We start from the raw sequence: 27,673 nt of genomic DNA, 5'->3' as shown, positions 1-27,673 counted from the left end.
GTAAAAGCAGTTTTCACCTGGCAGTGAACCCAAAATAATGAACTCCATGATGAGTGAGTTGGGTTGTTCAACTACTAAACACGGTTCTGACAATGATATGAACTGCAGGACTAATCGTGCTCCATCCGTTTAACCTAAGGAGACCATAATCAGACTACCTTGGCGTCTTCGAGAAGAGTTAAATTTGCAAGACCAGATGCTGTTCTAAGCTCTCAAAGTCTGGTACAAAACAGTCTTCATATCTTAATCCTCAATTCTCCCTAAAGCCTCAGTTAACTTTTGGGCTGTACCAAGAGTTTTTCTGCAGTCGTCTCACACTACCACAGAACCTAAATTGGAACTTCTGCCAGACTGAACAACACAACTCACTTTTGTCCCAGTTTCATACTCTCAGCCCTTAGGGATGACTGCTTCATGCTTTTCCTATCTGGCTGTAAACTAGGTAATCAGTTTGGATGCTATTTCACTTTAGTCCTTGGCATTTGGCTGAAACAGTGGTTCCTAGCAATCATAATGAAGAGAAGGGAACAAATCTATTGGCTACTTTAGTACAGAAAGTCTTCAATGACTCTAAGACATTCAGATATCTTGGATACTTAGAATTTTGAGTGTCATTACAAAACACTTAAACATTAATGAACAGTAAGTAAAATAATATAGTATGCTCGAAAGACTGCTTCTAACCCATGACTTGTTTATTGGAAGGGGGTATGTACCATATTAAAGTTTAAGCTTTTGCATGAGTAGAACTCCTTATAAAGAAAGCATCAACCTCTGACCCAGGTTGGATTAAAACACCTGTTTATTTTGGTTCTCCTCACCCCTCCTCACAGCTGTAAATTAGCCAGTTTATGATAAAATTGTCCTTCAACATTGGAGAGAAGAGTATTTTTAAAGTTCATTTTCATTTTCTTACTGTTTGATATTTTTAGGTTGATATAGGCACTGGATTCTACTCTAAATTTTATGCAACCTCTACAAGAATGGGGCACTGGGGATAAAAAAATGCAACTGAATTTCCTCGAGATTAATCCCTTTCTTTGTGAGTGGATTAAATTTTTATAGAAATTGTCAGAGCCAATGTCTTTAGATCACCTCAACATTTTTAACTAAGTATCTACCATATGTTTGGTGTGGTCAATAAATTAAGAGCAGTCTGAGTCTTCTGTAGATTTGGAACTTTTAATTACTATGATCAATTTTTCTGTAATAGAGATTCAGTTTTCAGATTTTAAGTGTTTTAGAAAGTAATCAGGCAAAGAAAAGTGCTTTTGAGGGGAATCTTTCAATGGATAGATTATATAATTCAAGCTCTGTATCTGTTGCATTTAACCAAAAGAGAAATTATAAGATCATAGAAATAGTTCAGTCTCACTAGAGTCATCAAAATGTTACAATGAAAAATTAAATTAATAGTTATAAAGTGTTCATATTTCATCACAGTGGAAGACTCACAGGCAATGATTTGAAAGCCTCACACCTGCTATCCCCTTCAGTTGAAAATAAAAGCAGAAAAGTAACAGCATTCAGACATCTTGACTATTTAGAAACTTGTGCATCTTTAATTGAAAAATATCTATTATGCTGTGCCTTCCAAAAATATAGTGAAAAGATATATCTGCTGGTGAGATAGGAGAAGAAAACATGTCTTTTGAATTTCAACTATCTTATGAATGATAAGGTTGTTACCTTTGCATTGAAAGAACTTATGGAAGAGATGTAAAACCAGAGACAAAAAGAGGGGTCAAGATGAATAAGACAATGATTTGAGGCTTTTAAAAATACCATATGTTTCTGATAATTTTGACTTTTCATGCTTTTTGTCTTAAGATATATTAATAATTTATTAAAATTCAGTAAACACTTGGTCCTACTAAGCCATGAATATTTAAATTCTACTAAATCAATGATTATCCTCAACATCATTTCAAAAAGGAAATGTAGTAGTTACTTATACACAGACATTTCTAACTGGAATTTCCCTAATTATATAGGGCTGCTTCATATACATTCCTTATATATGAATACCTGCTCCAATCAGTTAAGCAAAGAAACTCTTATCTATGGCCACTGGGGATTTCTTTCTACTCCTTTCCATCCAAATAGTTCAACCTCTTTCTTTCTTCTTCTCCAGAAAGGAAAGGAAGAGGCCATAACTACTGGTAGGAAACAAAAAGCCTGGGAAGAAGTAGAGGAAAATAAGGGATTAAAGGCTATGGAAATCTCCAAAGTAGGGGCATCCAAATTTTTTCAGAAATAGGTCTTTAATCAGAAACTGATGTGTGGGTTATTTTTACAATAGTGGTAAGTTGAAAGGATCCGCACCACCTTGTGACTCAAAGGTTAAGTCGAGAGCCTGAGGAGGTTTTACTCATATCTAATTTCTGTCTTTCTTCATCATCCCAAAATTTTATGATGTCACTTAATGCAATTAAATTTGATGAGGTCAAAAGCAGACAGTTTCAATGATCATCAAATTATAAACACTAATTGTTTAAAAGCTGAGAGTATTAAACTCTGATGGGAGAAGGCAGGTTATATAGCTCAGGGTAAATTTTTTTGCTTAAAAATGTCAAGTGGTCCACAATGGGATCAGACAGGCCAGATGTGAACATGTGCAGCATGGTGGATATTCAGCAACGTTTGAGGTTAGAGTTGGGAGTGGTGGTGAACCTTTACCCATGATTTGACAGACAGGGGTGAGCATAAGAGGAGGACCTGATTCCTCTGCCATGGCTAACACTGATTTTCTCACAGAATATTTGTTTCCCATGGTCTTTCAGTTCTACAATTCTATTAGTGAAATACTTTACAACATGATGGATTAAAGAGATGGCAATCAGCTGGCCCTGGCATTGAATCATTATTTATTCATTCTGTTACTATGAGAAGAGAAAACTTTTTCCCAAATCAGTGATCCACAAATAAACTTTTGGAAAAAACTTGTTAGAAATTGCCTATATAGCTTCCTTTACAAATATATACAGCTGTGAACAAAACAAAAAGCAAAAAACAAGCAACTTCCTTTTCAAAGAGAATGCTTAAATTTATTTTTTCTCATTCATAGGATTTGTCAAGCACTGCAGTGAATTCTTTTTTCCCTTTGCTGAAAAAGTTTCTAATTGGCTTCATAGTTAGCTAGCTTATTAAAGCACAGTAAAACCAAAAAATTGAAAAAAGTTTTTTTGCTGCAGTAGAATATAGTGTTTTTCTAATTAAAATTGCCAATAAGAAATTCAATTCTTACCTTGTCAGAAGGTTTAAATGGATTTCCTTGTCCACTAATTCCACCACTGATACTAAATCCAAGGCCAGGATTCTTTTCTATTCTCACACAAAACTATGCAAAAAAGATATAAAAAGGTAATCAAATACATATAAAAGCTAAATATCTTCAAATAACTGTATCCCAATAGAAAATATTCACATTTCACTTAAGTTCTCAGGGTTAGCCTATGTTAACTTGGTATATAAAAGACAGTATAAACTCTGACAAAATAGTGTATCTATAAGCATCAGTTATAATTGGAACTAATTTAAAATTACCTGAACAAGCAGACAGGAGTAAATATTTATTCATTACCTGTGCAGAACTAAATTTTAATTAGCAGTTTTTAAAACTTAGAAAACCCCTTAAAAAAAAAGATTGTACATTATTTTCATTATCTACTTTAAACGTACATATAGTCTGACTAATTAGAAAGGACTGTATAAATAAGTGAAAGAAAATCTGCAAATGTAGAGTGAGGGAAAAGATGGCTATTTGATTAATTAGTTGATTAATTATTTACACATCTTTATTGTAGTATAATTGCTTTACAATGTTGTGTTAGTTTCTGCTGTATAACAAAGTGAATCAGCTATATGTATACATATATCCACATATCCCCTCCCTCTTCCGTCTCCCTCCCACTCTCCCTAGCCCATCCCTCTAGGGGGTCACAAAGCACTGAGCTGATCTCCCTGTGCTATGCAGCTGCTTCCCATTAGCTAACTATTTTACATATGGTAGTGTATATATGTCAATGCTACTCTTTCACTTTGCTCCAGCTTACCATTCCCCCTCCCTGTGTCCTCAAGTCCATTGTCTATGTCTGCACCTTTATTCCTGTCCTGCCCCTAGGTTCGTCAGAACCAATTTTTTGTTTTTTAGATTCCATATGTATGTGTTAGCATACAGTATTTGTTTTTCTCTTTCTAGCTTACTTCACTCTTTATGACAGACTCTAGGTCCATCCACCTCACTACAAATAACTCAATTTCGTTTCTTTTTATGGCTGAGTAATATTCCGTTGAATATATGTGCCATGTCTTCTTTATCCATTCATCTGTTGATGGACACTTAGGTTTCTTCCATGTCCTGGCTATTGTAAATAGTGCTGCAATGAACATTGTGGTGCATATGGTTTTCTCTGGGTATATGCCCAGTAGTGGGATTGCTGGGTCATATGGTAGTTCTATTTTTAGTTTTGTAAGGAACCTCCATACTGTTCTCCATAGTGGCTGTATCAATTTACATTCCCACCAACAGTGCAAGAGGGTTCCCTTTTCTCCACACCCTCTCCAGCATTTATTGTTTGTAGATTTTTTGATGATGGCCATTCTGACTGGTGTGAGGTGATACCTCATTGTAGTTTTGATTTGCATTTCTCTAATGATTAGTGATGTTGAGCATCCGTTAATGTGTTTGTTGGCGATATGTATATCTTCTTTGGAGAAATGTCTATTTAGGTCTTCTGTTCATTTTTGGATTGGGTTGTTTGTTTTTTTGATATTGAGCTGCATGAGCTGCTTGTAAATTTTGGAGATTAATCCTTTGTCAGTTGCTTCATTTGCAAATATTTTCTCCCATTCTGAGGGTTGTCTTTTTGTCGTGTTTATGGTTTCCTTTGCTGTGCAAAAGCTTTTAAGTTTCATTAGGTCTCATTGTTTATTTTTGTTTTTATTTCCATTTCTCTAGGAGGTGGGTCAAAAAGGATCTTGCTGTGATTTATGTCATAGAGTGTTCTGCCTATGTTTTCCTCTAAGAGTTTGATAGTGTCTGGCCTTACATTTAGGTCTTTAATCCATTTGCAGTTTATTTTTTTGTACGGTGTTAGGAAGTGTTCTAATTTCATTCTTTTACATGTAGCTGTCCAGTTTTCCCAGCACCACTTATTGAAGAGGCTATCTTTTCTCCACTGTATATTCTTGCCTCCTTTATCAAAGACAAGGTGACCATATGTGTGTGGGTTTATCTCTGGGCTTTCTATCCTGTTCCATTGATCTATATTTCTGTTTTTGTGCCAGTGCCATAGTGTCTTGATTACTGTAGCTTTGCAGTATAGTCTGAAGTCAGGAAGCTTGATTCCTCCAGCTCCATTTTTCTTTCCCAAGATTGCTTTGGCTATTTGGGGTCTTTTGTGTCTCCACACGAATTGTGAAATTTTTTGCTCTAGTTCTGTGAAAAATGCCAGTGGTAGTTTGAAAGGGATTGCATTGACTCTGTAGATTGCTTTGGGTAGTATAGTCATTTTCACAATATTATTCTTCCAATCCAAGAACACGGTTTGTATCATCTTTAATTTCTTTCATCAGTGTCTTATAGTTTTCTGCATACAGGTCTTTTGTCTCCTTAGGTAGGTTTATTCCTAGGTATTTTATTCTTTTTGTTGCAGTGGTAAATGGGAGTGTTTCCTTAGTTTCTCTTTCAGATTTTTCGTCATTAGTGTATAGGAATGCAAGAGATTTCTTTTTTTTTAAATAAATTTATTTATTTATTTTTAAATTTTTGGCTGTGTTGGGTCTTCGTTGCTGTGTGCAGGCTTTCTCTAGTTGTGGTGAGCAAGGCTACTCTTTGTTGCGGTGCACAGGCTTCTCATTGTTGTGGCTTCTTTTGTTGTGGAGCATGGGCTCTAGGCACACAGGTTTCAATAGCTGTGGCACATGGTCTCAGTAGTTGTGGCTTGTGTGCCCTAGAGCTCAAGCTCAGTAGTTGTGGCACATGGGCTTATTTGCTCCATGGCATGTGGGAATTCCCAGGCCAGGGCTCGAACCCGTGTCCCGTGCATTGGTAGGCAGATTCTTAACCACTGCGCCACCAGGGAAGCCCAAATGTAAGATATTTCTGTGCATTAATTTTGTATCCTGCAGCTTTACCAAATTCATTGATTAGCTCTGTAGCTTTCTGGTAGCATCTTTAGGATTCTCTATGTATAGTATCATATTATTTGCAAACAGTGACAGCTTTACTTCTTCTTTTCCGATTTGGATTCCTTTTATTTCTTCTTCTTCTCTGATAGCCATGGCTAAAACCTCTGAAACTATGTTGAATAATAGTTGTGAGAGTGGGCAACCTTGTCTTGTTCCTGATCTTAGAGGAATTGGTTTCAGTTTTTCACCATTGAGGACAATGTTGGCTGTGGGTTTGTCATATATGGCCTTTATTATGTTGAGGAAAGTTCCCTCTATGCCTACTTTCTGCAGGGCTTTTATCATAAATGGGTGTTGAATTTTGTCGAAAGCTTTCTCTGCATCTATTGAGATGATCATATGGTTTTTCTCCTTCAATTTGTTAATATGGTGTATCACGTTGATTGATTTGCGTATATTGAAGAATCCTTGCATTCCTGGGATAAACCCCACTTGATCATGGTGTATGATCCTTTTTTTTTTTTTTTTTTTTTTTTTTTTTTTTTTTTTTTCAAGTGTATGATCCTTTTAATGTGCTGTTGGATTCTGTTTGCTAGTATTTTGTTGAGGATTTTTGCATCTATGTTCATCAGTGATATTGGCCTGTAGTTTTCTTTTTATGTGACATCTTTGTCTGGTTTTGGCATCAGGGTGACAGTGGCCTCGTAGAATGAGTTTGGGAGTGTTCCTCCCTCTGCTATATTTTGGAAGAGTTTGAGAAGGATAGGTGTTAGCTCTTCTCTAAATGATAGAATTTGCCTGTGAAGCCATCTGGTCCTGGGCTTTTGTTTGTTGGAAGATTTTAAATCACAGTTTCAATTTCAGTGCTTGTGATTGGTCTGTTTATATTTTCTATTTCTTCCTGGCTCAGTCTTGGGATGTAGTTTTTTTCTAAGAATTTGTCCATTTCTTCCAGGTTGTCCATTTTATTGGCATAGAGTTGCTTGTACTAATCTCTCATGATCCTTTGTATTTCTGCAGTGCCAGTTGTTACTTCTCCATTTTTATTTCTAATTCTGTTGATTTGAGTCTTCTCCCTTTTTTTCTTGATGAGTCTGGCTAATGGTTTATCAATTTTCTTTATCTTTTCAAAGAACCAGCTATTAGTTTTATTGATCTTTGTTATCATTTCCTTCTTTTCTTTTTCATTTATTTCTGACCTGATCTTTATGATTTCTTTCCTTCTGCTAACTTTGGGGTTTTTTTGTTCTTCTTTCTCTAATTGCTTTAGGTGTAAGTTAGGTTGTTTATTTGAGATGTTTCTTGTTTCTTGAGGTAGGAATGTATTGCCGTAAACTTCTCTCTTAGAACTGCTTTTGCTGCATTCCATAGGTTTTGGGTAGTCGTGTTTTCATTGTCATTTGTTTCTAGGTATTTTTTGATTTCCTCTTTGATTTCTTCAGTGATTTCTTGGTTATTTAGTAGCATATTAGTGTTTGTATTTTTTACAGTTTTTTTCCTGTAATTAGTATCTAGTCTCATAGTGCTGTGGTCGGAAAAGATACTTCATACGATTTCAATTTTAGTAAATTTACCAAGGTTTGATTTGTGACCTAAGATATGATCTATCCTGGAGAATGCTCCATGAGCACTTGAGATGAAAGTGTATTCTGTTGTTTTTTGATGGAATGTCCTATAAATATCAATTAAGTCCATCTTGTCTAATGTGTCATTTAAAGCTTGTGTTTCCTTATTTATTTTCATTTTGGATGATCCATCCATTGGTGAAAGTGGGGTGTTAAAGTCCCCTACTATGATTGTGTTACTGTCGATTTCCCCTTTTATGACTGTTAGCATTTGACTTATGTATTGAGATGCTTCTATGTTGGGTGCATATTTACAATTGTTATATCTTCTTCTTGGATTGATCCCTTGATCATTATGTAGTGTAGTTCTTTGTCTCTTGTAAGAGTCTTTATTTTAAAGTCTATTTTGTCTGATATGAGAATTGCTACTCCAGTTTTCTTTTGATTTCCATTTTCATGGAATATTTTTTCCATCCCCCCATTTTCAGTCTGTATGTGTCCCTAGGTCTGAAGTGGGTCTCTTGTACACAACATATATATGGGTCTTGTTTTTGTATCCATTCAGCCAGTCTATGTCTTTTGGTTGGAGCATTTAATCCATTTACATTTAAGGTAATTGTTGATATGTATGTTCCGATTACCATTTTCTTGTTTGGGTTTGTTATTGTAGGTCTTTTCCTTCTCTTGTGTTTCCTGCCTAGAGAAGTTCCTTTAGCATTTGTTGTAAAGCTGGTTTGGTGGTGCTGAATTCTCTTAACTTATGCTTGTCTGTAAAGCTTTTAATTTCTCTCTTGAATCTGAATGAGATCCTTGCTGGGTAGAGTAATCTTAGTTGTAGGTTTTTCCCTTTCATCACTTTAAATATGTCCTGCCCCTCCCTTCTGGCTTTCAGAGTTTCTGCTGAAAGATCAGCTGTTAACCTTATGGGGATTCCCTTCTATGTTATTTGTTGCTTTTCCCTTGCTGCTTTTAATATTTTTTCTTTGTTTTTAATTTTTGATTAATATGTGTCTTGGCGTGTTTCTCCTTGGTTTTATCCTGTATGGGACTCTGCACTTCCTGGACTTGATTGACTATTTCCTTTCCCATGTTAGGGAAGTTTTCGACTATAATCTCCTCAAATATTTTCTCAGAAACTTTCTTTCTCTCTTCTTCTTCTGGGACCCCTATAATTCGAATGTTGGTGCATTTATGGTAGTTATTTCCAATATTTTTTCTTTTAGGTCACATATCCTTTCTTCTGCTGCAGTTATTCTGCTACTGATTCCTTCTAGAGAGTTTTCAATTTCATTTATTGTGTTGTTCATCATTGTTTGTTTGCTCTTTAGTTCTTCTAGGTCCTTCTTAATCATTTCTTGTATTTTCTCCATTCTATTTCCAAGACTTTGGATCGTCTTTACTATCATTAATCTGAATTTTTTCTCAGGTAGACTGTTTATTTCTTCTTCATTTGTTTGGTCTGGTGGGGTTTTACCTTGTTCCTTCATCTGCTGCATGTTTCTCTGTCTTCTCATTTTGTTTAACTTACTGTGTTTGGGATCTCCTTTTTGCAGGCTGCAGGTTCGTAATTCCCATTGTTTTTGGTGTCTGCCCCCAGTGGGTGAGGTTTGGTTCAGTGATTTGTGTGGGCTTCCTGGTGTAGGGGACTGGTGCCTGTGTTCAGGTGGGTGGGGCTGGATCATGTCTTTCTGGTGGGTAGGGTTGCATCTGGTGGTGTGTTTTGGGGTGTCTGTGAACTTAGTATCATTTTAGGCAACGTTTTCTGCTAATGGTTGGGGTTGTGTTCCTGTCTTGCCAGTTGTTTGGCATGGGGCATTCAGTACTGGAGCTTGCTGGCCATTGGGTGGAGCTGGGTCTTAACGTTGAAACAGAGATCTCTGGGAGAGCTCTCACCGATTGATATTACATGGGGCTGCGAGGTCTCTGGTGGTCCAATGTTCTGAACTTGGCTCTCCCACCTTAGAGGCTCAGGCCTGACATCCGGCCAGAGCACCAAGACCCTGTCAGCCACATGGCCAGGTACGTGGGGACTTTCTTGCCTTTTGAGGTCTGAGGTCTTCTGCCAGTGTTCAGTAGGTGTTCTGTAGGAGTGGTTCCACATGTAGTTGTATTTTTGATGTATTTGTGGGAAGGAAGGTGATCTCCACCTCTTACTCCTCTGACATCTTGAAGGTCCCCCGATGGCTATTTAATTTAAATCATTTGTTACTGCTTTCTAGGAGAGCAGAATATTTCATCTTCTCGGTAGATAATTCTATTGTTTAGACATAGCAGGGGTTTTATTGGGTTGGCCAAAAAGTTCATTTGGTTTTTCCATAAGATCTTAACAGAAAAACCCAAATGAACTTTTTGGCCAGCCCAATAGTTTGAGAAAGGGGAGAAGTATTATCCACAGTTAGAGTGAAGGTGAAACAAAAGAAGAAATACTCAGTAAAAAGAGTTTTGGGTTTTGGCAGCAGCTCCTGAAGAGGCAGTTACAAGTGTTAGAGGAAAGAGGAAAACACTGTGAGAAAGAGAGAGGTAAAAAATATGGAGAAATTGTGACAGGGAAGAGCCAATAAATATTTAGGACTGTGAAGGCTAATATTCCAGTATTCTGTGCTCTATTACCTCCCCAAACCCCAAATCATCAATGAGCTCTGTTAAACATCAGAGCCTTATGCTTCGCAGTACTGTTGGGAAATGATGGCATTAGGAGTAGGTCCACCTTGGGGTAAGGTTGGAGTAAAGATAACAGCTATTATAAGAATTGATACAGGGACTTCCCTGGTGGTCCAGCGGTTGGGACTCTGTGCTTCCACTTCAGGGGGCACGGGTTTGATCCCTGGTTGGGGAACTAGGGTCCTGCATGCCACATGGCGTGGCCAAAAAAAAAAAAAAAGAAAGAATTGATACAAGGAACGTAGATCAGGAATTCAACAGAAGGGAAATCAGTGTCAGGAATGACCTAGAGAAACCATAATAAACCTAGGACTTCTTGATGATCCTGAGCTGGGAATGTGTATGTGTGGGCTATGGGGAAAGTGCTAGTTTTCCATGTAAAGTGGGACAGGGTGACCCCAGATAACTGAAAGACTTGGCACCCCAAAGGTAGCATACACTTTGGTTACACAAAGGGAAAAAAAAACAACTTTTATAACTTTTAAGTACAGAATGAGTACTGGAACTAGGGTGAACCAAGTATTACCAGAGATTAACAGGCAAAAGATTATCAATAAAGAGTTAAGAAAAAAATCTAAAGAAATACATTAGCATATATTTTGTATTTATATAAATATATATTGGAAATGTTCTTAAAGATGATTGGAAACATTTGCTTTTTAAAGTAGCTCAATGTTTTCCCCAGCAACATTGCTTAGCCTATTAATTTGCTTATGGAAAAATGCAAATGCCCCAAATGTTCTCTACATCTTTATTTTTAAGGTACCTTCAATACTTACCTCTTAGATAGTTCAAGGCAAACTTGAGTCCTATTCCTGACTTAATTAGCATATATTGTGAGTCAATGGGAGCTGGATCAATTAGATTTGGCCATTTAATAGGACTATCCTTAATTCAGTCATACTCTTTAATAGTAAATATAATGTTTATTACATAGTTCACTTGCAACACAAGGACAAAAAACTATCCACTAATGTGATTTTTATGATAGAGTCATTAATGAACAGTTTCTAAATGATGAGTAACTGCAATTACCATAAATACTCTCCTATATTTTTATTTTAAAGATTGGTTTAATTACAACTTTTCCTTTAATTGATCTAGATTTGTTAAAACTAGTTATCATAGGGTGGTAGAAACTACAGTTTCTAATAGTTTTGTAGTTATATGGCTTACAGTCTGTGGATCTGAACATATAACAGCTTGATTAGCTCGAAGGAATACTTTAGCTTTATTCATCACACCAGTTCACCTTGTAGTCCTTTTTTTGTTATTAGTGGTTAATTAGAAAATGAGAAGAAAGGAACTAATACTATTTAAACATTTTACCTTTGCATTTTCCCATATATCTGTGCATTTCCAATTAAATTATTAAGAATTTGGGTTGTATCTTTCTAATGTGAAAATTTTATATTGTATAACATAATATATGGAAGGTGTACACACTTTGGGCTTTCTCCAGGCCACTATAAAAACTGAAAGGAAACATATGCAACAGATTTTATTTACAAAGTAAATTGCTGAGGGTACTTTCTAGTCATTCTCTTTCAAGGTAGTGACTATATTTTATATTATTGTCAATTGGAAGGCACTAAAAAATCTAAGGAAAACAAATTTCATATGTGCCAAGTATCTGAAGAACTGCTTCAATATATTTTTTAATAATAGAAATAATAAAGATGACACTGTGGTTTTATAAATGTGACGAACAACCACAAATTCTGATCTGAAGCTAGACTCCCCTTGGGCACGCTATGGTGTGGCTAATAGGTTGTGTTGGGACTGCTGTGTTCCATAAAGCATGTCAGACAGAGTATTCATCTCCCATAGAAGGAGTTCCACCTGTCTGCTAAGGCCCAAAGGGGCCATAAAATGTAAGAGCAGGGAATGCCTCACAGCCAAGAAACAGTCTGAAACTAAAGGGGTTTAGCAAAGAGGAAATGCAGTGTTCTAGGAAAAGGTCAGATCTAGGAGGCTGATAAATAGCTTATTCAATAAAAATCAGCTTTTCTATTTTTTATTAAGTTATTGATATCAATGAGTGAAATTGCTGGCTGAAGATAACAGCGACAGTTTGGCAGTAAATGGTGCATTTGCTTCTTTCAGAGTCCACTTCCATCATTTGACTACTTGATATTTCCGGTTTGTGTTAATCTTGCTCTAATTAAAATACTGGGTCATAACTTGGAGAGGCCCATGACAAAATGGATTGTAATGTAGCACTGAGGCTCTGTGAAGTCATAATGTATAATCTCTGCAAGGCAGTGATCTCATTTGGTCTTGCAATGCTCTAAAACCTAGTAGCGAGAACAAAGGAAATAGGGGTGTGTGTGTGTGTGTGTGTGTGTGTGCACGTGTGCGTGAGGTGTAACTCAGGATTAGAGAACTGCATTGCAGAAAGATACCTGGTGATGCTGTAATTAACGTGCTTCCTATGCTTTGTTCTAGTGACCATTCTCTTTCCTAGCAGTACGTGTTATGAAGCTGTTAGTGGATACCTGCTGTTTTTGCTGCTCAAGATCCATTCATTCTTTGTCTGGCAGTTATAACCTCAAATTCTCTTTGAAAACCACCCACTTCTTTATTCTCAGCCTGTATGCTTTCAGTGAATCATGTTATCTAGACCTAAAACAAAGCACTGGATCCCCTAAAAATATGATTTATTATAGGGTGAGCAGGTCACCTGATCAAATAGGAGTAATGAGATGTCTATTAGGATTTTCAGGAAAGAGAATCTTGCTGTTTCTTGCTTGTTTTAAGTCTGAGAGAGTCTGGAGCTCTTGAGCTATCTTTCTATCACGAGGGGAAAGCCTTTTTGGCACAGGAACCAGCCCACAGAGAGAGAAGTCATGATTTCCTCTGAGCCTAGCATTAATCCTTATCTGAATCTTCCCCCATCCCTGGAGTTCCAGCTGATATAAGTTTAAACATTCTTCTTTGGCTTAAGTCTTATTAGGTTGAGTCACTCATAATCAAGAGGCATAGTTGACTAAAAAAAATTGAGAAGAAACTTGCTTATTTGTAGATATAAAAGAATTGATTTATCTTTTATTTTAAAAAGAAAACAAACTATACACTTGTTAGAAAATTCTTTTGGGAAATGAAGTGAGCAGAACTTCAAATATTCTGTACTGTAAGAAATTCAAGGTAAATTTTTGATCTATTTAAGGACTGTTAATTGCTGAAGCATCAAGAAAGGACCTTGTAACTAAAAATGTTTCACCTCTGAGGCCATTTCCAGGTTTGAACCCTGAAAGTATTAACATAGAGAAGGTCTGGTGAAGAGACATCCACATTCCGCATGGAGTTTTAATCAAGTAGGACATCTGAATCACCTCTGAAGGTCTATTATGTTATCTCTTCATTGACTATCTAGAACAGTGGCTGGCACATAGTTAGCACTCAATTAACTTTTGGTTGAATAAATAAATCGGTAATATGCATGTGTGACAAAAGATACTCTCAATTATTCACTCTCAGAAGTGTATGATGACTCTTAAAACACGTGATGAGCTTTTCGAAGATATGCCAGTTATTCAAAGAAGTGCTCCAATTATATAATTAACTGCTTGGAAAACCGCTGTAACTTTGAAAATGAAAATGGTTGTAGAAATCATGATTCATGCCTTTATGCCACAAATATTTATTGATTTTCTACTAAGTGCTAGGCACCTTATCAGACAGACAAAAAATCCTTGTCCTCATGGAACTTACATTTTAATGGGGAAGACAGATAGTAAACATGTGAACAGGAAATAATTTCAGATAGTGATATGAGCTGTGAAAAAAAATAAAGCAGGAAAGTAAGTACAGTTTGATGGAACAGGAGTGAGGAGCTATTTTAGTTGGAGTAGCTAAGAAAGGCCTCTCTGAGGATGTGACATTTGAGCAGAAATGTGAATGAGGTAAAGGATCAAGCAACAGACAATAAGAAAAATGGGAAAACTATTCCAGGCAGGGAGAACAGCAATTTTAAATGCCCTGAAGACAGATGGATCTTTGTAAAGTCAAAGAACAACAAGACGGCATATGGACAGACATATAGATCAGTGAAATAGAATGGAGAATCAAGATATAAACCCTAACATTTGTGGTCATTTGATTTTCAACAAAAGGTCTAAGATAATTCAATGAGGAAAGAATAATTTTTTAAACAAATGGTATAGGGACAACTGGATATCTACATGAAAAATAATGATTTTTACCTCTACCTCACACCATACACAAGAATTAATGCAAAATAAATCAGGGACTGAAGTGCAAGAGCTAAAACTATAAACCTTTAGGAAGAAAATACAAGTAAATCTCCGTCATCTTGAGTTAAGCAATGATTTCTTCGATATGAAACCAAATGTTATAAAGGAGATGACTGACTTTATCAAAATTAAAAACTTTGGTGCCTTAAAGAGACCATCAAGAAAATGAAAAGACAATCCACAGAATGGGAGAAAATATTTTGTATCTGGAATATATGAACGACAGTTACAGTTCAAATAACCTAATTAAAAAATGGGCAAAGAATTTTAATAGACATTTACTCAAAGAAGATATATGAATGACAAATAAACACATGAAAAGATACTCAACATCATTAGTTATTAGAGAAATGTAGATTAAAAACACAATGAGATACTATCAATACTTCACAAGATGGCTGTACTAAAAAAGAAAGACAATAACAAATATTGGTGAGGATGTGGAGAAATTAGAACACTCATTCATTGCTGGTGGGAGTAAAACATGACAGACACTTTAGGAAAGAGTTTAGAAGCTCCTTAAAATTGATAAACATAATTACCATATAACCCAGCAAGTTCATTCCTAGGTAACTACCCAAGCACAATAAAAATGTACCTTCACACACAAATTTGTACATGAATGTTCAAAAAGTGGAAAGAACATAAATGTCTATCACCTGATGAATGCATAAGCAATATATGGTATAGCCATATAATGGAATATTATTTGGCAGTAAAAAGGAATGAATTACTGATACGTGCTACACTAAGCACATTATGCTAATTAAAATTAGCCAGTCGCAAAAAACCTCATATGTCATATGATCTCATTTATATGAAATGTCCAGAATAGACAAATGTATAGAGATACAATGTAGATGAATGATTGTCTAGGGCTGGGGGCAGAATAGAGGTCAGGGAGTATGGAAGATGACCGCTAATGGGTACAAGATTTCTTTTTGCAATTATGAAAATGTTTAAAAATTAGATTATGGTGATGGTGGTACAACTGTATAAATATACTAAAAACCACTGAATTGTTCACTTTAAACAGGTGAACTTTACTGTGTGTAAATTATATCAAGAAAGCTGTTAAAATCAGCAACAACAACATGATCAGCATGACGAGAGAGAAAATGGCTACGGAGAGAGTAGAAGGAGAGGAGGCAGGGCCCAGGTCTGTAGGGACTTCATGCCATAGTGAGGATTTATAAGGGTTCAGAAATTTCCAAGCCACTAGGGATTTTTAAGCAGAAGACTGACATGATCTGATTCATGTTTTAAAGAGATCACTCTGGCAGTGGAAAACAGACTGGAGAGAAGCAACCGGCAAAAGAGAAAACAGGGAGCTACTGAAGTAGATAGGAGTGAGGTGATGGCCGATAAGGTGGTAGCAGTGCAGGTGATGAAAAGTGGTGAATTCAGAATATATTTTAATGGAATTGCTGTTTATTGTACGTGGGCTGTGAGAAAGGGGAGTCAAGGATCTTTGGCCATAGCAACAAGATGAATAGAAGAGCCATTAACTGAAATGGGGAAATCTAGAAGAGAAGCAGGTTTGGTAGGGGCAGGGCCAGGGCCAGGAAACAAGAGTTTCTTTTGACTATGCTAAGTTTAAGAAATTCACTGGACATCCAGGTTGAGATATCAACAAGTGGGTAATTGAATATAAACATCTGGAGTACAGGGGAGAGGCCAGAGCTGGAGATATATAAATCTTGGACTCATCCATCCTGGAAGTGAATGAAATCATATAGGTGTGAGTATGGATACAAACGAGAAGGGGGTCAAGGTTTGAGCACTGGATCACTCTATCATTTAAAGGTCAGGAACAGAAAAGGAGCCAGTAAAGAAATCAGGAAAGAATGGCTAGTGTGGGGGCTTCCCTGGTGGCGCAGTGGTTGAGAATCTGCCTGCCAATGCAGGGGACACGGGTTCGAGCTCTGGTCTGGGAAGATCCCACATGCCGCGGAGCAACTGGGCCCGTGAGCCACAACTACTAAGCCTGCGCGTCTGGAGCCTGTGCTCCACAACAAGAGAGGCCGCGATAGTGAGAGGCCCGCGCACTGCGATGAAGAGTGGCCCCCGCTCGCCGCAACTAGAGAAAGCCCTCGCACAGAAACGAAGACCCAACACAGCTAAAAATAAATAAATAAATTAGTTAATTAAAAAAAATAAATAATAAAAAAATAAACATATATTAAAAAAAAAAAAAAAGAATGGCTAGTGTGGAAAGAGGGAAAGCGGTAGACTGGTGATAGCCAAGTGAAGAAAATTTAAAGAAAGAGTTCAGTCAAGCCACTTGCTGAGAGATCAAATGAGATGATGATGGAGATTTGATTATAGGACTTGACAGAAGTAGAGAGAATGCTTCATGGTACTGAAATTAAACTGGAAATTAAATTTGCTGCTACTTTCACTTTTAGTTCCTGGTCTTATAGGTTATTATATAACAGTGCTTGTACAATAAAGAGTGCTATGCAATTATAAGGTATTATAATTTTTGTTGTGATTTACACTATGTGTATTGCACAGCCATACAAAGTCTACATAAAACTTCTCTGCATTCCCAAAATTTCTAATGAGCCTGTGTCATAGACTAAAAAAGGTAATAATTATAAAAATATATAAATGTTAATATTAAAAAATATTTTTTGATCCTTCTATTTTCATATCTTTTTCTGCTGTGTATCAGAGATGCAAGTCCAACTAAAAGTGCTAATTAAATCTTTTGAAGAAACATACTAATAGATTGATGAATAAAATCCTTTGAGTAGCATTTTCTAGATCTTTCAGAAAAAAATAGCCAACTCTGTATGTATCTAGAAAGTAGAAACTCAAATGTTTTTTAGTCTGTAAATGCATTTTAAAGGTTATTTACTTCATTTCCTTCATTTTAAACTTGAGGAAACCAAGAAGACCATACATATATTTAGTGGAACACTGAAAGAGGCCTTCTGATTTCTACTGTAGTGTTTACTGAATCCTACTATTTGAGTGCACATAATTCATAAAGTCAGTTTGTAGTGTTGAGTTAGACATTGTTTGTGTCAAACTATGAATTTAGAGTTTCAGTATTACTTTGGTTATTGAAGAATAAAATTCTATGGGGAAAATATGCATAAATAGCAGTACTTTAAGTAGAGCAGGATGAGGTATGGGATGTCCCTGAAATCATTTGAATAAATAATATACATTAAAACCATCTTAATATCTATTTTCTAACCATCTTTATTAAATTATTGCCTTTTAATTTTAAAATTCATAATTAAAAAACCCAAATATTTCCAAGTTTTTCTTCTTATATCAAACACTCAGGATAATGTATGTTTCTTCACTTGGTTCCGAGTGAACCTCACCTGGAACCTCACCTGGATGAGGTGAGGTTAGATGAAGCCTCACCTAGAATCCTTGTGAGCCCTTCAGGCAACTGATCAGAGCATCTAAAGAGATGTCTGAAATCATGTCTTAGCCAAAAGTTTCATGTACTCCACATATTATTAAGTATCAAAATGATTTCTTCCAGGGTACACTATAGCATCTCCTTCAAGGAGGGTTTCAGAGCTTTGTTTTTATTTCCCCTTGAATATGATGGGTGTGAGCTGCTTTGTATAACTCACAAGGCTTATTCTAATGTAATGTTACAAGTTCTCTTTTAGGCACAAACTTTAGTTCAAATGTATACTCACAGGAACTGGCAGGAAACAGCTATGGAGTTCTGGCCCTCCTGATATGTTAGGTTCATTAGCGGGTATGTCCTCTTGTCTGGGGCAGACATGGACTTGAGGGTGCACTTTCCTATTTTTATTCTTCCAGTGTGGGCTTACTCTTGACCTCTATGTTTGGCTATAGTGCAGCAGGCTGTAGCATATTATGTGGTAGACTCATGAAATTGGATTTTAATTCTAGCTCGACTTCTCTGAATCTTAGATTTTTAGTCAGTAAAACAGGAACTGCTCTATCCACCACAACATTATTGGTTAGATTAAATCAGTTAATATATGAAACATCTGGAGTACAGGGGAGAGGCCAGAGCTCTGAGACATTTGAAGCATCATGCTGATGTTTTTCTTTCCTAATTCTGTTTTGGGGTCTATATGTTCCACATATACAGATATGCTTTGCCTTGGATTATACATTTGCAAAACAGAAAAACCAAGTTGATGTTAGTTTCTTTAAAAACTATTCAACAAGTTATGGATGACTTATGTATAGTTCTAAATAGTGTTAATGACAATATGTTATTCAGCTGGCAAATTGCTGAGTTATAGAATATCTTGATATCAGTTCTCAGCCTTGGCTACACAATAGAATCACCTGGGGAGTTTCAAAAATTCCCATTACCCAGCTCACATCCAGGCTAATGAAATCAGTTTCTTTGGGGATTAGGCCAGGGCATGAGTGTTTTTCAAAGCTCCTGAGCAACCTCCATTGGGCACCATGGAAGTTCCTCAAAAAACTAAAATAGAACTACCATATGATCTGGCAATTCGACTCCTGGGTATATATACAGAAAAAATGAAAACACTAATTTGAAAAGATATACGCACCCCAATGTTCATAGAAGCACTGTTTACAATATCCAAGACATGGAAATAACCCAAGTGCCCATAAAAAAACAAATGGATAAAGAAGATGTAGAATATATACACAATAGAATATTACTCAGCCATAAAAAAGGATGAAATTTTGCCATTTGCAACGGCATGGATGAACTTGGAGGGTATTATGCTAAATGAAATAAGTCAGACAGAGAAAGACAAATACTGTATGATATCACTTATATGTGGAATCTAAAAAATAGTACAAATGAATATATGCAACACAGAAACAGACTCATAGACATAGAAAACAACCTTGTGGTTACCAAAGGGAAAGGGTTGGGGGAGGGACAAATTAGGGATATGGGATTAACAGATACAAACCATTATGTATAAAATAGATAAACAACAAGGATATATTGTATAGCACAGGGAATTATAGCCATTATCTTGTAGTAACTTATAATGGAATATAATCTGCAAAAATACAGATTCACTATGCTGTATACCTAATACTAATATGATATTGTTAATCAACTATACTTCAATTAAAAAAAAGGCTGAGCAGATTCTAATGTACAGCTGAGGTTGAGAACATCTGATATAAAGTATTATTTTATTGTGAAGGGGAGGATAAGATGAATAGTCACTTGGACTGGGAAACAAAGGGAAGAGCTAAGAGAATGGATATGATGGCTAAGAGTTCTCATGTGGAATGGGAAGGAGTCAAATCTTACTTTCTGGCTTTCTTCAGCTCACTGTTTAGTACAACCCTATTATTCTCTATTATGTTCATCAATAATCAAAATGGTTTATGCATTATAATCCCTTTTCTAAGTAAAATTCCCTGATAATGAACTTCAAGTGACATGCACATGATTTCGTTGTAGATAATTTGTTAAAAAGAATGTCCATTATTACACGTCAGATTTCTAGTCTATGGAAGTTAATACCTTGAATCTGGGTAGCACGTTATGGTTTAAAAATCACTTCCATATATTTTATGACATTTAATCCTAGAGTTGAAAACAGATGATACTTAATGTCTATGAAAAATAGATATGTAAAAGTAAGTGTATTAAATTAGAATTCTTAGATATTTTGCCTTGTTTTATTGTGATGGGTAGTTTGAAAGTTGAGATGGTTTCATCATTCAGGTGGAACATCAAAGCTTACTAAGTACCTCTTTATGGCTAAAAAAGGCTAAGTGTGCTGGTTAGGTAAAATATGACATTCATTTAAATTCATTCAACGTCATTAGTGGTAGCATTTATTATGTATGTTCATTGCTATATGGAACTTATTTTAATCAGATTAGAAACTCATTAGTTCTTTAGGTCACATTAAGAGATACAGAGGTATATTTTTGCTAATAATAAAACTTTCCATTTGTTGAGTATTTTTGCTTTTCAAAGCATTGGAATTGTTCATGTGAGTTCCAGTCAGCATACCATCTGTATAAGGCAGTTCTATAACTCTGAATTGTAGCTGAAACACGTTTAACTAATATTATTTGACAGAAGGGGACACTGAGGCCACAGCAAGCGTCTGGATCATGTGGTTAATTTAATGGTAAGATTGGTACACCGAACTTGGGTTCTGGGTTAGACAGACCTGGATTAAAATTCCAGCTTGACCAATTATACCTCTCACAAGTAGCTTGACCAATTATACCTCTTACAAGTTACTTATTTTCTCTGTGCCTTGGTCTCTTCATTTATAAAAAGGAAATAAGATTATTGTGAGGACTAAATGAGATAGTGTATGTAAGCAGGACCAGCTATGTAATTAGTGGTGCCTGATGCAAAATGAAAATGTGAGGCTCCTTGTTTAATGATTATTAAGAATTACAAGCTGGTGACAGCAGAGCGTTAAACCAAGTGTGGGGCACTTCCAAGTGCAGGACTTCGTGCAGCTGTACAGTTCACACACCATGAAGCCAGGCCTGTGTGTAAGATACATGGTATTTATAGCATAAATACACTATATATAGTATAAATAGCATAGTAGGCACTCAACGTATGCCAACTGTTGTCTTTTCTTTTCCTACTTTCATTCAGACTTCTCTTCCCTGAATTAAATAAATGTAGATTCACTGTAATCGGTTGTTTTTCACCTGTAGCATTCCAATAAGTGATTACTTTTTTAAAGTAAAATCTCCAAGCTTTAGTAGAAATTATTGTGCTTTATCATGCTGCACACAGCATGTTTATTTGTACTATGTTTATTTTTTATTTACTTATTTTTTTTATTTACTTATTTTTTTTAACATCTTTATTGGAGTATAATTGCTTTACAATGTTGTGTTAGTTTCTGATGTATAACAAAGTGAATCAGCTATACGTATACATATATCCCCATATCTCCTCCCTCTTGCATCTCTCTCCCACCCTCCCTATCCCACCCCTCTAGGTGGTCACAAAGCACCGAGCTGATCTCCCTGTGCTATGTGGCTGCTTCCCACTAGCTACCTATTTTACATTTGGTAGTGTATATATGTCCATGCCACTCTCTCACTTCATCCCAGCTTACCCTTCTGTACTATGTTTATGATGTCTCCTTGCACTTAAAAATTATGAATGACTTAGATTTTTTCCATATTGTACTTGACCAAATTTAGCATTGTGTTTGTAGTAATCATTTAAGAAAACTCTGTTTTCTCTTAATGGCCCTTTTAATGCATCACTAGAAATGCCTTATGAAAATAGAGTATCTTCATTTATATGCCTGAAACCCATATTAGAATTTTCAGTTACCTCCTTGGTCTTTGCACTTCAATCACTACTCTATAATTTTTGTGTGAACCTATACAGTTCTTAAATGTTTTAAATATTTTCCTCCTTTTTTTTCTTGTTAAATATGGAAAAAGTCTTGCTTTAAAGGGAACACACACATATTAGAGAGGTCTGAGTTTTCAAAAGAAAAATGAGTTAGGAAGGTAAAAAATACATAAAATATTTTTATTATGAGAGTGAATTACATAACCTCCTTCAGCCTCTTTCTGTTTGTTTTCTATCTAGAGACTAGGGAGGTTGGACTGATATTCATTAAGTGCTCTCCAGTATTTTAATTCTTAAAATCTTGTATTTCTATTTCTTCTGTTTCCTCTTTCTTTACTCTCAGTGCCAGGCTTACTTTGTGTGCGTGTGTGTGCGTTTAGAATTGTACCACTTGATTCTCTCAAAAACTTTTTGAATGTCGGTGGGTGGTAATGTTCTCATTTTATAAGGAGAAAAACAGAGCCTCAGGAAAGAGTTAATGACTTGTCCAGATTCACACACTTTAATAAAAGTTAACATGAAACTCGAACTCCAACTTCTGAGACCTATTCCTAGTATTCTCTTTCCTGAATGCTATAGAGCTAAACAAAGAAGTGGAGAGGTTAGAAAAAGAAAAAGAGATGAAAGAAAACAATGTAGTAGTTCTGGTGTGCTGGAAAATGTTTAAGAGCTGGCTGAGGGAAGGGGAGGGCCCTGGTTTGTAGGGTTTGCTCATTTCCCTGGTGTAATTATCCCCACAATTTCAACCTATCAGTGTGGTGTCGCTGAAGGTAGAGTTGGGAAGATATGCACACAGTAACGAGCCAGCATGAATATGCTTCAGCATGCCACTGGTAGTGGATAAATGTTACACTGAATCATGAAAAAGGTTTTGAGAAACTGTCTCCAGATTAATAACTCAGGGGAGGGGGGAGCATAGTTTGGGGACTAGTACTATTGGTTTAAATGCTCCTTAGGCTTTCTCGCGGTCACTCCAAAGTTTTCATCTCAGCATTCCAAACCATTTCAGCCTGAAACCAAGGCAGAAAAAAGCAGGAATTCAAAAGGAATTACACTTAAGTACTTTCCTTAATATAACCATTGAATGTTTTTTTATCTCTCAGTTTGAAAGACACCTGATGTTGTTAGAGTTACAAATCAAAACACTTACAATGACTATAAATACATTCTTTGAAAGAATCATGATATTTTAAGTTTGATAAGCATGTAAACTAAAACTTAGTAATCCTCTCATTAAGTCAAGCTATATAATTTGTGTATTTTTTGAGAAATAATGTAAAAAAGGTCTTTAAATTTAGAGTGTTCAGAATAACTGTATGCAATACTAACCCTACTATTAAAAGTAGGGGAAACAGAGGGCATTGATCTCAGTGGATTTTAAATGTGCTGATTCTGGGAGAAAAAAATTTTGTAATAACTTATTAATTATTCCTGTTAACAGGAATCATTAAATCAGAGAACTGGATTGAAGTTATGATATTTGTGGAGGAGAGGATATATGAACAATTTTTAACCTAAGATGCCTGTGGTAAAGCATAATTTAAAACTTTATTAACTTTTTAGAATCTCCGGAGAATTAAAAACCTCACCTCATTACCTGATTAAAGACACCTGTCTGGTTTATTTTACCTTAAATCCAACATTTGGCCTAGATCAAGGCAGGATAGGAAGAAGATTATCTTAAAAAACCCTATCTCAGCTTCAAGAAGGGTATTAAGAAACACAGGAGATGTCTAGAGCAGCTGAGATCCAAATAATAAATGACTCTTAACAGCATAAAGGAAAAAACTGGAGAATGAAGATAATCTTGTCTGATATGTTTAGAAAATAAGGACGGTGATACGTGAAGCTTTGAATAAGCAATAGTAAAGTGAAACCTTTATAACCCATATTAAGGGGTTAGAGAAGTCAGTGGGAGCTTTGTCTAATTATCTGAAGAATGAAATAAGAGAAACTAATTTTAATTAATTTTAATTAAATTAATTAAATTTAATTAATTTCTCTTATTAATAAGAGAAATTAATTTTCTGAGAGTATTAATATCTTGATGTCTTACTTTCTAACCTTAATATGACTCAACAGATGAGATCTTATTCAGTGTTCTGGCCTTAAGAAAGAAAAACAGATTCTACAATGGAAAACCAGATCCTAATTTAAATAGGTCAGGGGAGCAGCAATTTTTTTTTTTACTACATGGCATTTATCAATAGCTTTTGGATCATTTCATAAATATTTCCTTCCTAACTGCTCTTTATCATTTTGTTCATAGCAAAGCTTTATCTCTGTATTACTCAAAAATCAGAAGATAAAACTTTTAAAAAATGTTCCCACAAATCGAGGGGAATATACAGTTTAGTTTTTACACTGTCAATTTCACCAAAGGCCTTGGTAAATATACCTAATCCTTTGAAGCTCTTTGTAACATTCAAAAGCTGTGCTGCGGAGCTAAATTGGAGTTGGGAGTGGGCAGAAGGAGGTGCAGGATAAACCAGGAAAAACTATTCCAATTCAAGTTTTCTTTATGTGAAATGGGCATTTTACCAACCATCAATTGCTATATGTTGTAGTTCTTAACCAATGAAAATAATGATAAAATCCCTACAAAGAGCGCTCTACTCCATTCGACATGGTGACAGCATTAATGTGTCCCAGACTACATGAATGAGGGAAGGCAAACCACGGATTGATGGGACTTTCCCCAAACACTGCCTGAAAATGTATCAATTATAAAAACTCCACTCACCTGCTCTGGATAACCATCCATACTCCTTTGCCCTTTAGTTTGAATTAAGCACCGTCCGGGCTGAGGTCCCCGAGTGGCCTGTGAAGAGGGGATCTGAATAGGCAATGGTGACTGAAACTGCTGGATGGTCACTTTGTTTATGTTTCCCTCATATGGCTGCTGCTCACGGCTACGATGCTGAAGGCTCTGGGACCCCATCAAGGTCTGGATGTGGCTGCCTGCCTGTGGAGAAGATAATCTGTCAGAAGATTTGTGGTGTTGAAAGGATGTGATTAAAGTAGAAAAACAAAACCGTACAGAATACCTCTCCAGTAAGTAAAGTGGCATCAGTTGGGCTTTCAGCCATGGCTAGGAAGGATAATGAAAAAACAGTAAGGGTCTGCCTGCTGTGGTTTGTGAAGATGCTAACATCGGAGCAAGGTCACGTTAAATACACTTGTCCTCATCTGATGGCTTGCCAAAGATTATTTTAACCCCCATTTTAAGGAAACAAAGTTCAGTCTGAAAAATCTCAAGAAGAAAAAAAAGTCAGAACTTAAAAAATAAAGTGGAGTTCTATCTGGCATTTCATTTAGAATAATAGCAGGGAGAGAGATGTAATATATGAAACATCAGGGAGAAAATTATAGAAACTACTTTCTGATTCTGGAGCAAAAGAATTAAATTGTATATTTGCCTTTATGCCACACACATGTATAGCAAGCTTGTTCAGGTGAGTATAATCAATATTTATTAATTTTCTGCAATATTAAATCAAGAGTATGGTTTTTGCAATCTTTAAGTTCCATTAAAAATTAATCATGTGATAAATTCCTGCGAGTATCTGTAGCCTATAGAGGCACTAGATATGGAAAGGTCTTTAAAGTGAACACTGCATGCAGATCATCTTCACATGAGCTTTCAGAGAGACTCATCAGTACCTCATTTAAAGCAACAACGATCATTTATCAGCCCTTGAGGGTGGTTGCTAGAGGAGAAAGGGCATGCTTACTTTGGTCCCCATCTTTAAATGACTGGTGCCTAATCCTGTTTCTCGTTCATTCCGATTTTCTTACCTTCATTCTAGCATGGGCTCCTTGAGTCATTCTACCTGATATCTTCTCTGTCAAGCAAGCAGTTCTGTTTGTGAGCTGGTAACCTAGAACATGCCATTTGTTTATTTATTTAGCTTGTGGGGCTCTTAATTCCCTGACCAGGGATCAAACCCATGCCCCCTGCAATGGAAGTGCGGAGTCCTAACCACAGGACTGCCAGGGAAGTCCCCTAGAACATGCCTTTTAAAATTAAGTATGGTTTAACATGGAGGTCTAACATGGGAAGTGAATGCTTATCTTTAATACTTTTAAACTTACGTTTTAATGCTGTGCTTGGTACTTCACCCATTATTATGGAAGGATCTGAGGAATTACTTCCTGAATTCATTGTCTTTCTTGTTGACTTTTTAAGGGTAGGCAATTTGGAATTTAAAAGTAAATTTCACCTTAGAATTCATTAGTTAGGAAAGTTTGTGAATTTTCCTGACTAATCAAGATTTTTAATTACTATGAAAAAGTCAGATTGGTGGAATAAAGGAAAAATTATTAAACAAGTATTCAGGGAAAAGATGAATTTTAATTATTTTAAAGTTCTTAAAGAAGAGCAACATAAGAGAAATAGGAGATGACAGTGATCATGCAAAATCATTTGGAGAGGGAAGGCATATTGTTTGATTCTAAACAAGAGGTAATTTCAGTGAAGAAAATATTCAAAATTATTATTTAGCAATATGCAAGGCACAGAAAAAAATCATTTGATTATATTTTAGATATCCAACTGATTGTCTTATCATGTACAACTTTTTACATTCAAAAACAGTAAAGATATTTCAGTCATGAGAAACTGGAGGAAAAGATGCCAAAAAAAAGTTTCAGCCTATAACAGCACAATAACAAAACAATTATCAATCCAATACCGTCTAATGCAACCAGGGATCAGAAAATTACAACATCATAAACACAACTAAGATAACCTCATAAAGGGCAAATGTGTATTTCTCTAATGTATCTATTTCCTTCTCAGAAATCTAAATGAAAGATGTCACAACTTTCTCAGCCATTCTAGAAGACTGAACACCCTTCTGGTCGAGTTTTTCCTTGTTGCATATTCAATGCTCTCCTACCTCCTTGGAATTTCACGTTCTCTTGTTTGGTAGGCAAGGAAAGCCATGATAAACCCAGTATCACATTTGGAACTGCTGTACTCTGAATGAAGTCACTGGCCTGATGAGTTATTTAGTTAGAGAAAATGATTTCCTGGAGTTAGAGGAGCTGGGGATGTAGGCCGACTAAGGCTGACTGGCCTGGCTACTGAACAAGCAATTGATTTTACATTTATTTCTGCTTTTCACATCCACTGGTATAATACTCATGGGTCTTCAGTTAGTCCTTGAGCCAATGGGAAAGAGGAAGACTGTTGTTTAATTGAAAGTGACAGACAAGCAAAGAATTTTTACACCCAGAAAAACTTAGAGAGCTCCAGAACATAGCTTTAGTCCCACAATGCATAATCCATTAGAAAGTCAATAATGACTGCTTGATAATAATTTCAGTGATTAGAATATTCTGGTAATGGTCTATCTAAGGGTAAAAAACCACAGATATTATAGAACTATAATAGCCTTTAGACATATTTTTATGGTTTATTTTTTCCTTCTGATGGGACAGTTTAAACGTTAATTATGCTTTGATTTGAACTCTTTGAGGGCAAGCACCACATCCTACTTACCATCTTTAATAACCGGCACAGTAGCTGGCACTTAAAAAGCAATGGCTACTATTCAAATACTAGGTGCTAGATAATGTACTAAAACTTACCTTATACATATTGCCTCCTTTAATCCTTACAATAGCATTAAGGGATAATTATTATTAGTTATTATTATTTAATTTTACTGAGGAGGAAACTATGGCTTGGAGAGGTTAAGTAACTTTCCCCAGTAATTTGCACAGCTGGTAAACTGGACGGACTGGGATTT

General features: G+C 35.9%; 1 protein-coding gene across 1 annotated transcript in view; it reads right to left on the bottom strand.

The window, feature by feature from the left end:
- The window catches only part of LRRC7 (leucine rich repeat containing 7), a 496,206-nt gene that overhangs the window by 29,939 nt on the left and 438,594 nt on the right, over positions 1–27,673 (bottom strand). Inside the window, exons 24-25 of the mRNA XM_059899299.1 lie at positions 24,661–24,882; positions 3,248–3,340 (exon numbers count right to left, since the gene is read on the bottom strand). Of these exons, the coding sequence (XP_059755282.1) occupies positions 3,248–3,340; positions 24,661–24,882 (315 nt within the window). The remainder of the gene's footprint in view (positions 1–3,247; positions 3,341–24,660; positions 24,883–27,673) is intronic.

The sequence above is a fragment of the Balaenoptera ricei genome, chromosome 1, assembly GCF_028023285.1.
Source record: "Balaenoptera ricei isolate mBalRic1 chromosome 1, mBalRic1.hap2, whole genome shotgun sequence".
NCBI classification, from domain to species: domain Eukaryota; kingdom Metazoa; phylum Chordata; class Mammalia; order Artiodactyla; family Balaenopteridae; genus Balaenoptera; species Balaenoptera ricei.
This window is presented reverse-complemented; position numbering and strand designations above follow the sequence as displayed.